General features: G+C 43.8%; 1 protein-coding gene across 1 annotated transcript in view; it reads left to right on the top strand.

Moving 5' to 3' along the window:
• Positions 1 to 16397, top strand: part of LIN52 (lin-52 DREAM MuvB core complex component) — a 68141-nt gene extending 51744 nt beyond the window's left edge. The window contains exon 6 of the mRNA XM_034768563.1: positions 13763 to 16397. Coding sequence (XP_034624454.1) covers positions 13763 to 13818 — 56 coding nt within the window. The 3' untranslated portion in view covers positions 13819 to 16397. The remainder of the gene's footprint in view (positions 1 to 13762) is intronic.
• The last annotated feature ends 2770 nt before the right edge of the window (positions 16398 to 19167 follow it).

Genomic DNA, 19167 nt, shown 5'->3' with positions numbered 1-19167 from the left:
AACTTTGGGCAAATAAATTTAGAATATTGGAGCATTCCCTTCCTTCACCTAGGCCCCTCTTCTTACAGTCCTTGTCAACGGAATTTAAATTAAACAATTCAAACCCATCTCACAACTCATCTTTCGTTAGTAAATATAAATGTCAAGCTATTACACATCCTACTCAAAGGGAGTCGTCTCAGCCATTCAGAGGGCAAGGATGCTGTATAGTTCCTGACCCATAACCATAAAGAGTTTTTAATGCATTTCCCTGCACTCTGATTGTGGGTGTCCTGACTTGCATAACCATACAGTTTGTATCCCTATATTCTGGCTGTCTGACAGCCATTATTAGCCAGTCAGAGTCTATAGATTTACATAATCACTACACAATATTTTTCAGTTACTGTACTGTGAATATGTAATACTCTCTACCCTGACAACTCTAATCTCTTTGCTCTCACTGGCTCCTGTGCTCAGAATTATCCAAGGCCTGGCTAGCCTCAGGTTGGACTTTGAAGAGCTGTTACTTTGAGAGAGCCCTTCCTCACCATCAGCCAGTAGACACCTACTACCCCACCCTACCTCACACAAGCTAGGGTCCCTCTCCAACATTACACATCAGCTAGTGTAGAACCCTTCTACCCAATCTCCCACGTGCACACACCAGCTTCCTCCAGGGGATGCTTGCTCACCTCAAAAACCGAAAAGGATCCTTTTCCCTGCAACTACGCACTCCCTCAGCCCACTACCAGTGGGGACCCACTCCCCACTCAACCATCCCACAGCCAGAGGCCTCAGTACAATCTGTTTGCTCTCACTGCTTCCACCAAAGGTTGTTAGGTAGGGAAGCCACCACTTAGAGGAGCTTCCATGGGGTGGGGGAAGCATGGTAGGTCAATTATTACTGGGCCCAGCGGTTGAGGATGGATGCATTGGTGGATTGGGGGTGTGTGTGGAAAGATTGATAGGTTTTGTGGGGGACCTGTGGAACAGATGGATATTTTGCACAAGAGGGGTGGGAGTGAAGAGGGTACTTTCCTCAGGGAATGTTTTGTAACAGACTGAGGTGGAAAAACGTTGAGAGATCCCCTTGTTAAAATGTTGGAAGCACGTCACTGCCCTAGAGGTCAGGGGTGAGGCACATCTGTTGGAGAAAGCCTGTCCATCCTGTAACTAATCTGAAGATAACTTGAGGAGCTTAGGCTCACTGAGATCAATCTAGCACTTCTCACAAGCACTTAGGGGGTGGGAAAATCCTCACCTTTCATGCTGAAATGGGTTTAATACTAGTTTAATATCAGATGTATGTATTGAGTTTCTGTTTCTTTCTGTTTCTTCATTTTTAAAAATGATTTGAACATCATTTTTCTGTATTTAATTAGCTTCATGATTCAGATCCTTGTCTCAGGTCTTGATTTTTTTTTTGGCATGTGAAATTTGTGTGTGTGTTTGACCTTGGCTTTACTCCAGAATAAATGTTTTAAGCTGTTGGTTGTGTATTTTGTGTCTTCAGTCAGAGACTAGGGACAGACATAACCAGCACTGAGAGAAGTGAACTGGATAAACCACAATTAGAATTGTAGAGCACAGGTGTTTGAAGATCTTATACAGTTGCCAAGCTATTTGTTTCTCAAATGAGTGGGGTTTGGGGCGTGTATTTTGAAGAATAAACAGAGCAGAAGGGCTTTCTTTTGGCTGGAAAAAATTTTTTTTTTAATCCTAGTTTAAATTCTTCCGGACTAGATACATTTGATACCTGTATGGAACCACAATAATGAACAATTTTAAGTCATTTTTCTAGTCTGGCTGGCCACTGAATTAACATCCTGTTTCAATGAGGAATTACCATTTAAGAATAACTGTCTCTAGCAGAGAAGCTTTCCTTTGGATGCAGAGCTGGATTTTACAGTTTAAAAACTGAATGCCAGGCTTTGGAACAAGATCACCTGTAATGATATTAAAACAATATCATTGTTAGTGTCAGGATTAAGGGTAAGTGCTACTGTGGATGTCTGAGGATTTCTGTAGGGAGATAGATATCTTAAATCTGCTAGTCATATACAAAGTGTTACTGGAATGAAAAAAATAGTGATGTGAATAACACCAGCTCACAGGACACTTGATGATATATCTAGAGCCTCAGTGTTCACTGTATTTTGCAATTGAATGCACAGGATTTATATTTTTTCAGTTCTGCATTTCTATATGCTCCACTGTGTCAGATTTGTATTCTTGGGATGTAAGGTTCCATTAAAAAATAAATAATAATCGTAGGCCCCCCGCTCTTCCCCCCCCATACACTCATTTTCTATAATATGGTAATGATATCACCGTAGCAGTAATTACGGGTCATCTTCATTTCTTTCATCTCTGCTGGTTCTGATGGCTTCATTCCTTTGACGAAGAAGATTTGGCTCTGGGTGCTGTGATTATTTTGTTAAGCATTATTCGAATAGACAGGAGTGAGAGAAATTAATCAATCCAAATGCAATTAGCATCATGTTTAACCCAGTGATGGACGTCTCAAGGTGAAACAGCCAGGGGAGTTTCAGACATTATTATTCAATCCAGTGGCTCTTATCTAAATTATAATCAAGAGAGGTTTTTATTGGCTTCATGGAGAGGAGATGTAACTCTTTCCTTGCTCTGAGGGTCAAGGGGATCAGGCCTTCACCCTCATAGGATGCTGACTGCTGCCAGCTCCTGAAATGGGAGGTGCTGTAGGAGATTCATCTTACTATTTAGGTCACTTGAAACAAAATAACTATACGCTCCTCATGTTTTTGACCTGGAACTAGATCTTAGTGGCTCTCTGGGCCTGGGCTGGGACGTCACTGCCCCTCACTGCGGGTTTATACCTGGTCTGGCATTGGCTGTCTGTATGTGAGCCAACACTGCCCAAATTCTTATATGTTTGAAGTTCCTTGAACATTCATCTCTGCAGCTTGATGTGAGTCTGGAATCTAGAAATGTTGTGCTCTTGAGTAGGCAGGGTAGGGAGGGGAGCCAGTGGGGAAATGGAAAGGATGTAAATGCTTGGCAGTCAGTCCACAGAGATAAATTATTGTACAAGTACCTTTGTGAGGAAATCACAAGGAGATTGTAAGGGAGGCTAAATGTGTTGAGTTAAATTATTATATGTGGTATTTGGTCACCTCCAGTAATTGCCCACCATCAGCTGAAGGTCTCCCATAACCAACTAGGAGCGGTCATGTGCACCCAACCTGACCCAGGGAGTCAAGTCTTCAGCACTTCATGACCCCTAAGTGCACCTATCACTTAAAAACAAGGGATAGGTGCAGCAGTACCTGTATGGACAGTTTTGATCCATCACTCTCAGATCATTTATCAGTCACAATGTAGTGCTCACATGGTCAGAACCAGAAGGAAGGATGTCACAGTGGGGTTTCATGTTTTAAGAAAAGACCAAGAGTCCTGACCCATAGCCTCTTATTCTGATTCTCTTCTGACTTGTTGCATAGTAAATACCTCGCATGTTATCCTGCAGTATGTGCAGAACCTGGTTAGGAGCCGCCAGCACGAGGACGATTGTGAGGAGGACATGGACACAGATGTTCCTGAAAGCACGGGATGTAGCAATTGGGACATCATGGCGGCAGTGGGGCAGGTTGATACAGTGGAACGCCGATTCTGGGCCCGGCAAACAAGCACAGACTGGTGGGACCGCATAGTGTTGCAGGTATGGGATGATTCCCAGTGGCTGTGAAACTTTCACATGCATAAGGCCACTTTCCTGGAACTTTGTGAGTTGCTTACCCCCACCCTGAAGCGCAGGAATACCAAGATGAGAGCTGCCCTGACAGTTGAGAAGCGAGTGGTGATAGCTCTGTGGAAGCTTGCAACGCCTGACTGCTACCGGTCAGTCGGGAATCAATTTGGAGTGGGCAAATCTACTGTGGGGGCTGCTGTGATCCAAGTAGCCAAGGCAATCACTAACCTTCTGCTAGCAAGGATAGTGACTCTGGGAAATGTGCAGGTCATAGAGGATGGCTTTGTTGCAATGGGGTTCCCTAACTGGTGGGGCAATAGACAGAATGCATATCCCTATCTTGGCACCGGACCACCTTGCCAACCAGTACGTAAACCACAAGTGGTACTTCTCAATGGTGCTGCAAGCACTGGTAGATCACAAGGACATTTCACCGACATCAACGTGGGATGGCTGGGAAAGGTGCATGATGCTCCCATCTTTAGGAGCTCTGGGCTGTTTGAACAGCTACAAGAAGGGACTTACTTCCTGTGACGAAGTGGAACTGTTCTTAATGTTTCCTCTGAATACTGTGTGGGTGCCTCAGTTTCCCATATGCATTTCTTAAGTCTCCAGTGTGCATAAATGGCCAACAATCTGTCTCCTAGCAACAAATGGCCAGGGCCCTTCCCCCCTGCAAGGGAATAGCTAAAGGTGAACAAAGAGATCAGGCGACCTCCTGGCCCAGGAAAGAGACAAAGGCCTGAAAGGAGGGGCTGGAGGGGGTTTCAGTTGGGAGCTGGTTGGGGATGAGGAGTGAGTGCAGACGTGGGTGTCTGGCTCGCTGGGCCCCAGAATGGACCCGGCTGAGGGATCCCGTTCTCTGTACCTACGAGCTCTGTTTTAGACCGTGTTCCTGTCATCTAATAAACCTCTGTTTTACTGGCTGGCTGAGAGTCACATCTGACTGCGAAGTTGGGGGTGCATGCAGGACCCTTTGGCTTCCCCAGGACCCCGCCTGGGCGGACTCGCTGTGGGAAGCTCACGGAGGGGCATATGCTGAATGCTCCAAGGTCAGACCCAGGAAGTGAAGCCGTGTGAGCTTCTTGTCTTGAAGACAGTCTGCTCCATGGGAGAGGAGGCTCCCCAAAGTCCTGACTGGCTTTGTGGGGAGCAGTTCCAGAGCATCGCCCGGGGACTCTGTGACACTTCCCAGATCAGAAAATTACTGTTGGGGATGTTGAAATGCCAATAGTTATCCTTGGAGACCCAGCCTACCCCTTGCTTCCATGGCTCATGAAGCCATATCAGGCAGCCTGGACGGTAGTTAGGAGCAGTTCAACTATAGGCTGAGCAAGTGCAGAACGGTGGTAGAATGTGCCTTTGGATGTTTAAAAGCTCGCTGGCGCTGTCTGCTGACTAGGTTAGACCTCAACGCAACCAATATTCCCATTGTTATTGCTGCTTGCTGTGTGCTCCATAATATCTGTGAGAGCAAGGGGGAGACGTTTATGGCGGGGTGGGAGGTTGAGGCAAATCGCCTGGCGGCCGATTTTGAGCAGCCAGACACCAGGGCGATTAGAAGAGCACAGCTAGGTGCACTGCGCATCAGAGAGGCTTTGAAAACCAGTTTCATGACTGGCCAGACTACGGTGTGACAGTTTGTATGTGTTTCTTCTTGATGCTAACCTGCACCCTTTGTTGATTTTAATTCCCTGTAAGCCAACCACCCTCCCCTCTTTGATCACAGCTGGCAAAGGAAATAAAGTCACCATTGTTTTGAAACCATGCATTCTTTATTAATTAAAAAAAAGTGAGATAACTGACAACATAGCCCGGGTGGGGTGAGGGAGGAGGGAAGGACAAGGCCACATTGCTTATTGCAGCCACACTACAAATCAAAACAGTTTGAATGACAGCCTTCTGTTGCTTGGGCCATCCTCTGGAGTGGAGTGGCTGGGTGCCCAGAACCTCCCCCCCCCCGCGTTCTTGGGCATCTGGGTGAGGAGGATATGGAACTTGGGGAGGAAGGCAGGTGGCTATACAGTGGATGCAGTGGTGGCTATGCTCTTGTTGCCTTTCCTGCAGCTCCACTAAATGACTGAGCATGTCCGTTTGCTCCCCCTTTAGCCTCAGCATCGCCTCCTGCCTCTTCTCATCGTACTCACTATGCTTTTCTGGTTTCTGTCACTGTATGCCTCCATGCATTCAGCTGTGCCCTATCAGTGCAGGAGGACTGCATGACCTCGAAAACATGTTAATACGAGTGTGGTTTTTTTCGCTTTCTAATCTGCGATAACCTCTGGGACGGAGATGATAGGGGGAGCATAGAAACATTTGGACCTGCGGTGAGATAAAAAGGGAAAGTGGAATTTAAGATACATTTCTGAGAACAAAAGGGAGACTCTTTCACAGTGAATCAAACAATTCACAGCAGATAGCACATGTGCTTTAGGTATATGATCGCATTTTGCCTTTTATATTGAGCGCCTGCTGGTATGGTGACATGTCACACACGGCTGGGCAACAGAATTTGGTTTCCAGGCAGCCATGATAAGCCAAACGGTACGCGGGGTTGGCTTCTTCCGTTTTCATAACATGTGGGAATGGTTTCAAACTGCAGCGCCCTCCTTTCCCATAGCAAGCAATGCCAGTTGGGTTTGCCATTTAAAAGGAGGGGCTGTGGTTTTCAGGTGGATGTGCAGCACACCCCTCCCCCCACCCCACCGTGTGGTTATTCTCTGGGATGATCCCTTCACCCCTCCCCCCACCGCGTGGCTATTCTCAGGGATGATCCCTCTTAGCCAAGCGCAAACAGCCCAGCATGAACGGGGTCCTTTTACTGTTCCCTTACAAAAATTCCCCTATTTCAACCAGGTGACCATGAATAATATCACTCTCCTGAGGCTAACACAGAAAGATATAGACCGAATGTTGCTTGAATGCAATCAAAACCCAGGACCGTTCACTGCCATGCTTTGTGCTGCAATGATTTCAGACTACCATGGAGAACGAAATAAGGCAGCCCTCCCCAGAAATCTTATGCAAAGGCTTTCAGAGTGCCTCCAGGAGAGCTTCATGGGGATGTCCCTGGAGGATTCCCACTCCATCCCCAGACACGTTAACAGACTTTTCCAGTAGCTGTACTGGCCGCGAATGCATCCCAAGTCTTCAGGGCAAATCAAACATTAAACCCAATTGCTTTTAAACCCTGTAGTGTAGTGACAAATGTGCACTCACCAGAGGTGCCTTCTCCATCTTCAGGGTCCAGAAACCCGCCTTGGGAGGGTATTGGCTCCAGGGTGATGAAAAGGTCCTGGCTGCCAGGGAGAACGGATTCTCTGCTTGCCTGCTGCACATCCTCCTCCTCTTCCTCATCCACAAAATCCTCCTCCCTGTTACGTGAGACTCCCCCCTTGCAGGTGTCCACGGACAGTGGTGGGGTAGAGGTAGGGTCCCCCCCTAGAATGCCATGCAGCTGATCATAGAAGCGGCATGTATGGGGCTCTGACCCGGAGCAACCATTTGCCTCCTTTGTCTTTTGGTTGGCTTGCCTGAGCTCCTTAACTTTCACGCGGCACTGTTGTGTGTCCCTGTTGTAGCCTCTCTCCACCATGCCCTGTGCGATTTTGGTGCATATATTAGCATTTCTTCTTTTTGATCAGAGTTCTGCCTGCACAGATTCTTCTCCCCATACAGCAGTCAGATCCAGTGTCTCCTGTTCGGTCCATGCTGGAACTCCTTTGCGATTCTGGGACTGCATGGTCACCTGTGCTGCTGAGCTCGCCACTCTGACCAAACAGGAAATTAAATTCAAAATTTCCTGGGGCTTTTCCTGTGTACCTGGCTAGTGCATCAGAGTTGAAAGTGCTGTCCAGAGCAGTCACATTGGAGCACTCTGGGATAGCTCCCGGTGGCCAATACTGTCGAATTGCGTCTGCAGTACCCCAAATTCGACCCATCAAGGTTGATTTTAGCGCTACTCCCCTCGCCAGGGAGGAGTACAGCAGTCAATTTTAAGCAGGGCCAGCTCCAGGCACCAGCTTCTCAAGCAGGTGCTTGGGGCAGCCACTCCGGAGAAGGGCGGCAGGTCCAGGTATTCGGCAGCAATTCGGCGGACAGTCCCTCACTCCGCCTGGGAGTGAAGGACCTCCTGCCGAATTGCCGCCGCAGATCACGATCGTGGCTTTTTTTAGATCGCGATCGCGGCTTTTTTGTTTGTTTGTTTTGGCTGCTCGGGGCGGTCAAAACCCTGGAGCCAGCCCTGATTTTAAGAGCCCCTTAGGTCAACGGAACTGGGTGGTTGTGTAGACGCATTGCTTATAAAATCGACCTACCACGGCTAAATTCGACCTAGCCCTCTTAGTGTAGACCAGGGCTAAGGCAAGTAAGAATCCTACCCATTGCTCATGAGTGAGCTCTCCCAGGGCCCTCCGTGTGTTATACCAAGAATGTGTTTGTGTCTTCCTGCCCTAATGCAGTCTGCTCAGTCCAAGAGAAGTCATCCCTATTACAACAGACCTTCTTGGCAAATAAGATAAAAATCACCTCCTGCTGCCCGACTCTCTCTCTCTCTCCCTCCCTCCCTCCCCAAGGTAGGCTTCTCCCAGCCTTGGACAGTTCCCCTGGCCGTTCTTCGTATTTATAGTCAAGGGAAAGTACTTTGGTTTTGCCATCCCTGAGTGATATAGTAGTTCTATAGTCAAGCACCATGTCTTTTATTAGTTTCCTGGTGTTGGCTGGTAATCTAAACAAAGCACGATTATTTAACTGGAAAACTGGCTACAAGATGGGCACCTGGAGGAAAAAATGACCTTAGGAAATGGGGAATGTTTTAAAAGCAACTGTGGTGGAAGATGATATGAAATGAATTAGATCAGGGCAACATGTATGAGAAACCAACCAGGAAGGGGCTGAGGAAGGAGGGATAATAAAATATTTAAATATGTGGCAGAATTAGAATATATGATAGTGTGATGTGATCTAAAGAAAAACTATTCTAGAAATAATTCAGAAATATTTAAAAAAAAACTTAATTTGGACTTTTTAAAATCTGTAAGGCCAGGTTCTTTAATTACCAGAAGTCCAGCTGTACAGGACTCAGAGGAAGAGGGAAAACTACAACAGATACATTTTTAAAATCTTTAAAATTTGTCTAAAATAGCAAATATTCAAAGTCTGATATCTCAGGATCTTTCAGGTCTAAAACCAATTTCTGTGTTCCTCATTGGGAAGGTGAGAAAATCTCCGCTTTCATAGGAGAGAAAGTCAGTTTCCAAACCTGAAAAGTAGCAAAATATTTGAATTTAGCTGTTACTCGTCCAGGGCTGAGCCTGTCCTATTTTTTAGTCCAGTGTAATTTTGAGAAGTGAATTTGGGGGAGAAAGGAGGAAATGTTTCTTTGTCAGGTTGATTGCATTTTTAAATGTCTGCAGTTTGAAGCTGCTCATAGGCTTGGAATGCTAGAATAAGTCCCAGAAGAGATGGATTAGTGAGCAGAGGGCAGGTGTAATGGCCAAAGGTTCGTGATAAATGCAATTTGTCACATTATTCTGTTGCAAAGATATCCCCACATGCATTGTTTATGTGTAATCGTGTGTGGGTATATTTGTGTATGGGTATAATAGAGTGGTGTGTGTGTATGTATATCACTTTGGGATCCTTCTGGGTGAAAGTTGCTTATATAAGTGTAAGACACTGTTTTCATTACTGGTTTTACTGCAGTAATCCTCCATTATTTCCTGGCTATCCAGACCTTATGACAGTTTGTATTGTGTTGTCATATACATGAGAAGGCTGTTTATGAGATGTTGGGGACCAATGAGAATGGACCCCCATCTCCAGCAGAGTGTTCTTTTCTAATTAAATTGTCACTAGAAGGAACATCCGGAGCAGCAGTTTTCATTTTGGATTGGAGGCAAAACATTATGAGTTTTTGTCATTTGATTAAAAAGTTACTTAACCTTTAAATTGCTACAGATGTAAAGATGGCTCTGAGTTTCCAATGTAATCGCCTCAAAGTTAAAATCAGGAAAATCTTTGTGTAATGAAATCCATATGTCATAGTGAAAGGATGCAAAGTGCTGGCAGAGTGGGCTGCTCTAGCAGGAGATTCTGCACCCAATCTTGTTAGCCAGGGCTGCTTTTGGTAATCCCTCATCTCCTCACTTGTAAGAAATCAATCTGTACCACTGAATCTTTTCAGCCAGCAGCCACAAAATTTACTGCAGGAGGCAGTTTGGGGACAGTTGTAGTAGAACAGGAGCACAAGGCAACAAGGCTAAATGCAGGATTGAGGGATTGAAGTTCTAAAGAAGAGATTATATTAAACCTAACTCCACCCTCTGAGCAAGTGGAAATCACAGCTTCCCTTTTCCACCCTGACCTCTCCTGTCCAATACATGCTCTGAGATCCACCTCTTCCAAGGCAGAAAATTTAATTCCTGGGTCAGGGGTCCCCATTATTTACAGCAGTCTGATGCCAGTGTTTTATGCAGTCTGAGGAAATGGAGGATCTGTTTAAGCACTCGACTTTTATTGTAACCCAGGCTGATATCTTTAAAAGGTGTTTTTCTGTGGTCTTCAATACCCACCCCCCCTTCCCCACCTAACTGAGGAGATTAATTTGTAACCAGGCTATTGCGATCGTATCCATTGTTGATTTTCTATTGTAGTGATAGATGCACAGCATAGGAAGAGTTGTAAATTGTGACTTGACATGGAGATTCATGTTTCTATTTTATGCTGCACAGACTCTGTGGTGTCTGTTTGCTGGTACAATGAAACCTGCGCTAAGACCCCACCTCCATTAGACAAGTGCCTGGTTTAAGCAACCATTTTAAATGATCCCAAAGGCTTCCAGTACGTTTTTTGTCCAGCCTTTTAATTAAAAGATCCACCACCTCTGTCTACTAGGCAACTGGCTTCTGCTGTTCCCTTGGGCAGTTGCTTAAGATAGGTTTTACGGTCTTTCTCTTTGACTGCAATCACTTTTATAACATAGAGGTGGTTTCTTCATTCTCCAGCTTCTACAGAAACCCAAACGACTCCAAGATGCCCACCTGGAAATGCTATTCCCATCATAAAGAATTTGTTTAACCAGGAGCTGGGTAGACGGAGCACTTTTAATATTGCAGACTTTTTTATGGAACACTCATGTTCAGGAAAGACTCCAAAGCAGATTTTAAAAAGGGACCAAGGAAGGAATAGCGAAGACATTTGAATGCAGAACCCTGTAATCTGGATCTGTCCTGTGTTTACCAGCAATACACTGACCTGTGATTCTTGGGAAGATCAGACAGTCAGGCAGAGCAGGGAAAACAAGATTATAAATATTTGTGTAAACTTGCCTTTATAGTTTGGCTGGGATTTGTTTGCATTATGGGGATGTATTTCATAGCAATCTCTATACATATACAAACATGTGGGGCCCTCTCTTAGTTTGGTGTCATACCTTTAAAAATAGAGCCCTGACACAGCCCGTGTGTGGAGAAGAGAAATACAGAATAGCAGAAGGCTGCCTCCTGCTCCTAATGGGATTTTGTAGCAGCATGTGCGAGTTTGTTTCAGAAGTCAGAAATGAACAGATGTTGGTATAAATTACCTCTGTGTCTGATGTCTTGCAAATTAAAAGCGCGGTTGGCATCACTAAACAATTTCACCAGGTTGGGCGGGGGGGAGAGCGGGCGGTGATTATTGTAGCAGGTCGGTAAGAATCTTAAGCTACAGCAGAGTAGGATAGCAAGGATAAAGGAATGAAGAATAAAATGAGAGGTCTGTGAATTAATCAGAAATGTTAACATCTCCGATGACAAGTGAACAGGAGGGCACGTGCTCTGGAGCAACCCCCAACCCACAGTAATTTCACTCAGAGCACAGACGACGGAGTCTATGCTCACTGCTTGATTTATAGGGTGCAACCCTCTTTGGGGGAACGGAATTGTCATACATGTGTATATCTCCTATATGGGTCTGATTTTTAGGAAATCTTGCCACTCTATCAGCTGAGAATGCTGTAGCTGGATTTTGTGCTTTCTCCACAATAGCATTTTACAGCGCTGCTCTGTTAAATAGTGTGAAGCATGGCAGTGTCAGGGAGCTGTTTGCATTGAGGAGTCTGTTTCAAACTGAAACCTCTAGAAAACTCACATTTTTATTAATCATATTCTTGGTTTGTTTATAACAATATAGTTCTGAACCAAAAAATTCAAACCACCTGCTGCCCTTCTCCAGCTCCTTCCATCCGGGAGTCTCAGAGCACTTTATTGATATTAACACCTTGGGAGGCAGAGAGATATTTTTATTATTACACCCATTTTGCAGGTGGGGAAATCGAGGAACAAAAGGAGTAAATGGTTTCCTGGGCTCACAAAATGAATCAAGGGCAGGGCTGGGAATAGATCCCAGATTTCCTGAAGCCCAGTCCAGTTCTTTAGACAAAGGACTGTTCTTCAGTATAATGGGAGGATCCTGTGTATTCTGCAATTCCTCAGCCATGGAACCCGCCATAGAGTTCATCCTTTTTCTTGGAATTGTGCTCCAGAATCCATGTTTACATTTAAAAAAAAGAAATTTCTAGCCATCATGATTGAAAACATGAACCAGTGTCACTGATGCAGTAATGTCTGCCTGAGTCTGCAGGCAGCCTGAAACAAAAGCTCTGATAGCTGAGATGTGTCCCATTCATTTCAACAGGGTGTTGACTCTGAAACCTAATCATGCCAATTTATCTGCAAGCATTAGCTATTTCACTGTTGACTGTTTTAGCGGAAACATCCAGCTACTGGACACAGCTTCTTCAGGTAGGGAAGTAGAGATCGGTAGTTTAGGGAATTAAGGATGGCATCTGAGGCCTTTCAATAGTAGGGCATGAGTTCTAATCAGCCAGGTGAGTAGTGACCAAATGTCTTTGCCTGATGATGGGTGTTTAGTAGCTTATGTGAAATGAGTCAGGTTTTAGTTCAGTTCCTACAGGGGTTATTTGTCACTTTTGCTGTTCCTCTCAGTAGAGAGGTCAAGAACTATGAATGGACCTTATAAAAACTAAAATCCCATCTCATCCCTTGAGGGTGCTCTCCAGGTTTGGTGTAGGAAACTTGTACTGCTCCTGTACCTGTTCGGTGAATAAAGGACTCCATGTTCCCTGGGCTGTCTGTCAGGAACCTTTCACCAGCACAAAGCTTACTAAAGCCTTTATTTAAAATTGCTGAAAAGGTGAGGAAACCCGTCTATCCAGGGCTCGATCACTAATCATGCTGTCTATATTTTGTATTGTGATTGTGGGACAAAGATTGTATTAGGGTGCCTCTGCCAGAGCCTATGGGCTCACAAGTCAGAAATGTTTTGTGCAGGAAAGTGGCTGTATAAACTCTGCTGTAATACAGCAACCAGAGATTGATGGTGCCAAGAGTGAGAGAGAGACATATAAACCTTGCCTTGCTGTATTTAATATCTAGGAACTGACAATGCAAAGAGAGAAGACCAAAGCTCTATAAACTCTACTTTATTACACCATCCATAGATGAACTGCATTGAGGGAATATAAACCCCATTATATTGCAGCATCCAGGGAGTAACACTGCCAAGGGAGAGAGAAAATGCTGTCTAATTTCTGTTTAAGATCATAAGTATCCAGGGACCAGTAATCCTGAAATGGAGAGAGACAGAGCTCCATAATCTCTGATGGATTTTAGCATCCAGGAACAATTGCCCTGAGACAGAGCGATGGAGCTCCGGATTACACCTTTCAAAGATTGATAGTGCAAAGACAGAGGGAGATCTTGCATGATCATGAAGCTATCCACAATAGGAATAGAAAGTGTAGATTGTATGTAATGAGACAGGCCATGGGAATTATTGCTGAGCTTTGAAGTTTCCAATGTGTGGCCTATGTTTCCAGGCTGTCAGGAATTCAAGGTGCAGTTCAGATTTAGCTTTTCATTTAAAAAAATTCTTAGCTATGTGTTAGCACCAGTGCACAGTTCTAAATGAATTTCTGTCCTGTGATTAACTATTATAAATGATCCTGCTCTGTTTGTTTGACATTAATCTTTTTTTCCCTTGTGATTTCAGCTAGAGAAATGACTCGAGGGAAGTTCCTCAACATCCTGGAGAAACCCAAGAAGTAGCTGCTGTTACTGGAACTCTGGCAAAAATATCCCTGTCTGGATCATCTCACCCCTCACTGCAGATCCAGCTGAACACTATGATTTCCTAAAGAGAAGGATAAAGCTCTTGGCTCTAGAACGACAGAAGCAAACCTCTCTACTGCTTCCACAGCTCTTCTCCTTACTGACAAGCAGCATTCCAGACATTGCTCACAATGATTGTCAGTAGTTCCATCAGCACTGAGACTTCATCCAACCTTTTCGGCACCCGATTGCCAGGAAAGCTCAATCCTAGCATGCTGTGGCAAAGTTATGCAGCAATCTTTCTATAAACCATTCAAAGCAATACATCCCCAGTGGCCTCACTCAGTTGCTCTCAGTGGTGGCATCTATTAAACCAGGGTCTTTGTGATGCTGGCCAGTACCTCTGGGTAATGCATTGACTCTTCCATGTGTCTCTCTTGCCTTAGGAATAGTGAGTCCATGTGTGTAATTTACATGCTGAAAGCACCATTGCAGTGCTGGTTATAAGCAGGGTTCTGGATGAAGACTGACAGTTCTAGGATTGGTTAGTCTTGGATCTGCACAATCATACCCTGCTTACAAGGCAGGCGGAACTTGTTCTGTGTACTAGATTCACATTACTCACATCCTTCAGAGGAGGATGTCTTGCAATCAAGGGAAGTCCTTCATTCCTGTCTATACTATTCTGCTCTTCATTCCACAAATACTTGCATCAGGTGCTATGTGTACAGGGAGCTCCATCTCAGTGCTAAACATTTGTGTGTTCTCTTGTTAAACCTAGACCGATGAACCATAGGGAGTGAATGAGAAAAGGTGGCTATTACTGTATCATGAAAGAAAATATCCCTGTGGGAACTTCTGCCAGGACACAAACAGATCTATCAGCCCACTTTGCAAATCCAGCTCAGTGAGAGTCCGGCTGAGGTACTGGAGGAAGACACAGGGTTGAAGGGCAATAATGTTTTCAATTATAGAGAGCTTCAAGGTGGAGCGACTGTCTTGTTCACGCCCCCGTGGGGATAATCTTCATAAACAGCATCTGCATGCTTACATTTGAAAATAGAATTCTGATGTTTTCCCACATTATTAGAAAACAGCAGCCCCGGAACTTGCTTCACCTGCAAACGTGGAATGTGCACCCCATTAAGGGGAGAATTGTACTATAAGCTAGTATCCTCCTGTTCAGATTGGGTCTCATTCATCTGGTCCTGGAGTACTTTTTAGTGCCTTGAGGCCCACCTGGTACTGGAGTATCTTTTAGTGCCTTTCCTCTTTGAACATGCTGCTGTGTATCAGTCTTGTGTTTTCAGATTTTATTTTTCTCTATAAGGTTGACACAGCTCTTATTTCACTCTGTTTTCTTTTGCTCAGTAAAATTACGTATTCTAGAGTTAACAAACTGGTCGTTCCTCAGGGCTAAAAAATAGTTCTAACGTGTTGGTCCAAGAGCAGTTTTCTCTCTTTGTTCAAACAGTTTCATACACATTTTAGCATGTGTGCCCTTTAAGTTTAGTCATTCTCCAATTTGCAATTGGCTGTGAGGTGTGAACTGAATCGTAACTGTACTTGTACATCATCATATTAATGGACTGTCCTTGAAGCATTCCATTCTTCTGTCTTGGGGTGGACTCTGCTTTTAGGCCCCGTGTGCATTAGTGAGGAGCAGATCTCTGCTTGGGAGCAGACCTCTGATTTTTTACTAAAATTTTTAAAGCCTTTCCATCTTCAGTCTGTGGGTGCCTCCATTTTGTAAATCAGAACTAGGCTAAATTGGGAAAGCTCCTCTTCACTAAGCTTGCACAGTTAAGACCTTGTTCTGCAAAGACTTACTCAAATGCTTAACTTTGAGCATGTGAGCAGTCTGATTGAACTCAGTGGGGATGTACTCATATGCTTGTCTTTGGAGAATTGAGACTTAACAAAGCAGCTGCATCTCTTGAAAGGAGGGGCAATAGGATAGTAGGAGATGCAGAGAAACTGAGAGTGGGGAGTCAGAGACAGGAAAGGGACTTGCTTAGTTGCTGGTCAGAATGGACATAGATGTAGCTTTGAAAGTATTAATTTAAAGTATATGTTTGTTGGAAAATATTAACATTTGTATGTCTAGTTTGGATGTGTTCTGTATATATAGAATGTGTGGCCCAAAAGTGACTGTTGTGAATTTTGGTCCTTTGTTGCCTGTTATGGAGGTCTGCCACTCCAACGCATGAGGTGTTTGGGAAGCTGAGAAGTATAGAGGTAGACCCCGGAAGTTTGCCACGAATCTGCATGCCTATTTTATGATCTGGCTGGTAAAATATCTCAGACTTCAAGTAGTTGGTACGATAGCATGTAAAAAATCCTTTCTTTTACCCTCACCCTGTGCAGCAGTACTTATCTTCTAGCTGTGGGGCAGCATGTGATATATGCTTTAGATTCAAGATATTTATTGGTTGTGTACTTGTCATGTATAGAGATGAATCAGTGATTTTTTTTTTTATTGGTAGTATTTACATGTATTTTTGTGTGTTAGCCAGAAGATTGTAATCTGTCTGTCTGTTGCTCTGTGTTCTTATAATAAACCAGTGCAGCGCTTACAGAATGGTATGAGTTTTCTTGAAACAGCCCTGTGAAATGTGGAAGCTGTGACCAACCACCTAGGAAATGTTCCTTAGCAACAGGTTCTCCACCATTAAAGTTTAATATTAAGGCACTTTTCTGCATCCCACTATATCAGTTTGTGACCAGCAGGCGTTGCCTCCTCATTGGTAAATAAGTGGCAACAGCCAAAAAGAACTAAGAATTTTTAGCAGCCTTCACAAACTCCATTTCTTTCTGCTGTGATGTTCTTCACAATTATGGGACAGTTATAGAGCAGCAGCAAATGTCTTCAACTGTGTGAGTGTGAGATTTTTATTTTATAATGAAAAATATCAAAAATAGTGAAGAAAAGGAAGAATAAAGGCAGAATTAGGAGGGAAAGGAAAATCAAAACTTGATTGCATTATCCCAGGATAGTCATTATCCCAGGGATGCATTTCTTGCATCCGACGAAGTGGGCATTCACCCACGAAAGCTTATGCTCCAATACATCTGTTAGTCTTAAAGGTGCCACAGGATTCTCTGTTGCTTATTACTTGATAGAGCATTGTCATGTGTCTTACCTTCCCCAGTACATTCAAATGTTAGTCTAAAATCCACAGAAATAAAGCTAATAAGTCTTCACATATGTACTGTGCCTTTTAAATGTCAATATTTTATTAATCCCATTCTATTAGTCCTCTAGCCCTAGAATTATTCAACTTTCAACACAGAAGCATCAGGTGCTGTGCTATTTGTGTAGCTGAAAGAAATACTTGTTCCAGAGAATCCATGGGCTCCTATGCATTAGGTAAAAGAATAGAAAGAGCCAGAGTTAATGGGAGAGAGGAATTATGTGCAACTTCAAAGCGTATAATTTTGGAACAGTTCCACAACATACTCCTCTACCCCAATATAACACTGTCCTTGGGAGCCAAAAAATCTTACCACGTTATAGGTGAAACCTCGTTATATCGAACTTGCTTTGATCCACTGGAGTGCACAGGCCCCCCCCCCCTTTCCTCCCGGAGCACTGCTTTACTGCGTTATATCCGAATTCGTATTATATCTGGTCGCGTTATATCGGGGTAGAGGTGTACATGTATATAGCTCCTAGATTCCACCTCTCATTGCCAGTATTTTCCTTTATTACTACTTCATTCATGAGGGACAGGAACTGTATGTTTATACCTGATTAATTAGATTAAGAAATTTCCTAATCTGCATCAAATGTCTTAACCACCTCTTCTCCAAATGGGAGTATAATTTTAATGTAGATATCTGCTCCAAGAAGGAGTTCTGTAGCTGTCATACGTTAGGCCTGTGTCATAAATAAGTTAGTTTGGCCAAAATGTCTCAATATTGGATCACTCATTGGTTCTTCATCTGTCTGGAAAGGACAGCATTTCAGCAAGAAGTTCAGTGGACATCCTCAGCAAACAGTACGGTGCCCAACACAGTTGGTCCCTCAAAAACTCAACAGTCATCTTCTCGAGATGGGGCTGTTAACAAATTGCCACAAATGGAGGGGGGAAGTCTTCAATTTTGATCTAGAAGCGAGAGGCCCGCACTTCAGTGAACAATGCATACCTTCACTCGTGGGAGGAGCTCCTCATAAACATTTGCAAAGCCACCCCATTATCCTACTTAAGACTCTCCTTTGGAATGGTGCCTACAAAAACTTAAGTTAGGCAACTGGTTTTCAGAAAACACTGCCTGTCATGCTGACCAGCATTGTCTCGCTGTTCCCTTGTGCATCTCATGTCTCTGTCTGTCTGTATCCACATTGTCTTTTGTCTTCTACTTCAACTGTAAGCTCTCGGGGGTAGTATTTGAAAAGTGCCTAGCACAATGGAGTCCTGATCCATGACTGGGACTCCTAGGTGCTACCATAGTACAAATAACTAGTATAATACATTGGATTCAGGCATTCCTGTCTTTCCCCTGCTGCCTCTCATTGTGAGTATCATTACTAAAATTAGACAGGACAAGGTTCAGGCAATGATAGTTTTGACTTGGATTAATCAGTTTTTATTCTCAGACTTCCTCTCCAAGAAGCTATCACAGGTTCATTTGGGATTCTGGTAGTATGAATACTGGACTGTTAATAATCTCTCTGAATTTAAGTATTCCCTAGAGTTTTAAGAGAATTTCTTGGAGAGAAGGGAGCATTCAACAACAAGAATGTATACAAGGGAATGGAGAAGAGTCTTGCTTGTATTTTTCTAGTTCTATTACAATCTATGGTGTATTCAGAATGACCAATTTGGGGCTATTTCAGACAGTCTGGGTTATCCTTGAGTTCTGTTAAGATCCGATTGACTGCCATCTCTGCTTACTATCTTCTAGATTTTTGAAAGGATTGATCCATATCTTTCCATCCATTTGCGATCCACCACCTTCTAGGGACTTGAAATTCGTACTTATGAAGCCAGTGGAATCACTGTTGAGATTCTGGGAGAATACTCTTCATGCTATTGATTCTTGAAGATTTCATTCCTCTCCTATGTTGGATTCCAAGTTCAATACTCTTCCAAAATCTTTAATAAATGCTCCACAAACCCACATACTTTTTGAGGATTGTTACTGCTATTTAATCTCTCAAGAATTGGGATCCATATTGATCATACTCAAAGGAGAAAGAGAGGTTATTTACCAGTAACTCTACTTCATGTAGATTGTCTGTTCTGATTTACATTTAACTCCCTCTATCCTCTTCTGCTTTGCTAAGGATTCTGAAAAAGTGAAACGAAGTGACGGAGGCTTGGAATCACTCTCATTTACATC

This window comes from Trachemys scripta, chromosome 4 (genome assembly GCF_013100865.1).
Source record: "Trachemys scripta elegans isolate TJP31775 chromosome 4, CAS_Tse_1.0, whole genome shotgun sequence".
NCBI classification, from domain to species: Eukaryota; Metazoa; Chordata; order Testudines; family Emydidae; genus Trachemys; species Trachemys scripta.
This window is presented reverse-complemented; position numbering and strand designations above follow the sequence as displayed.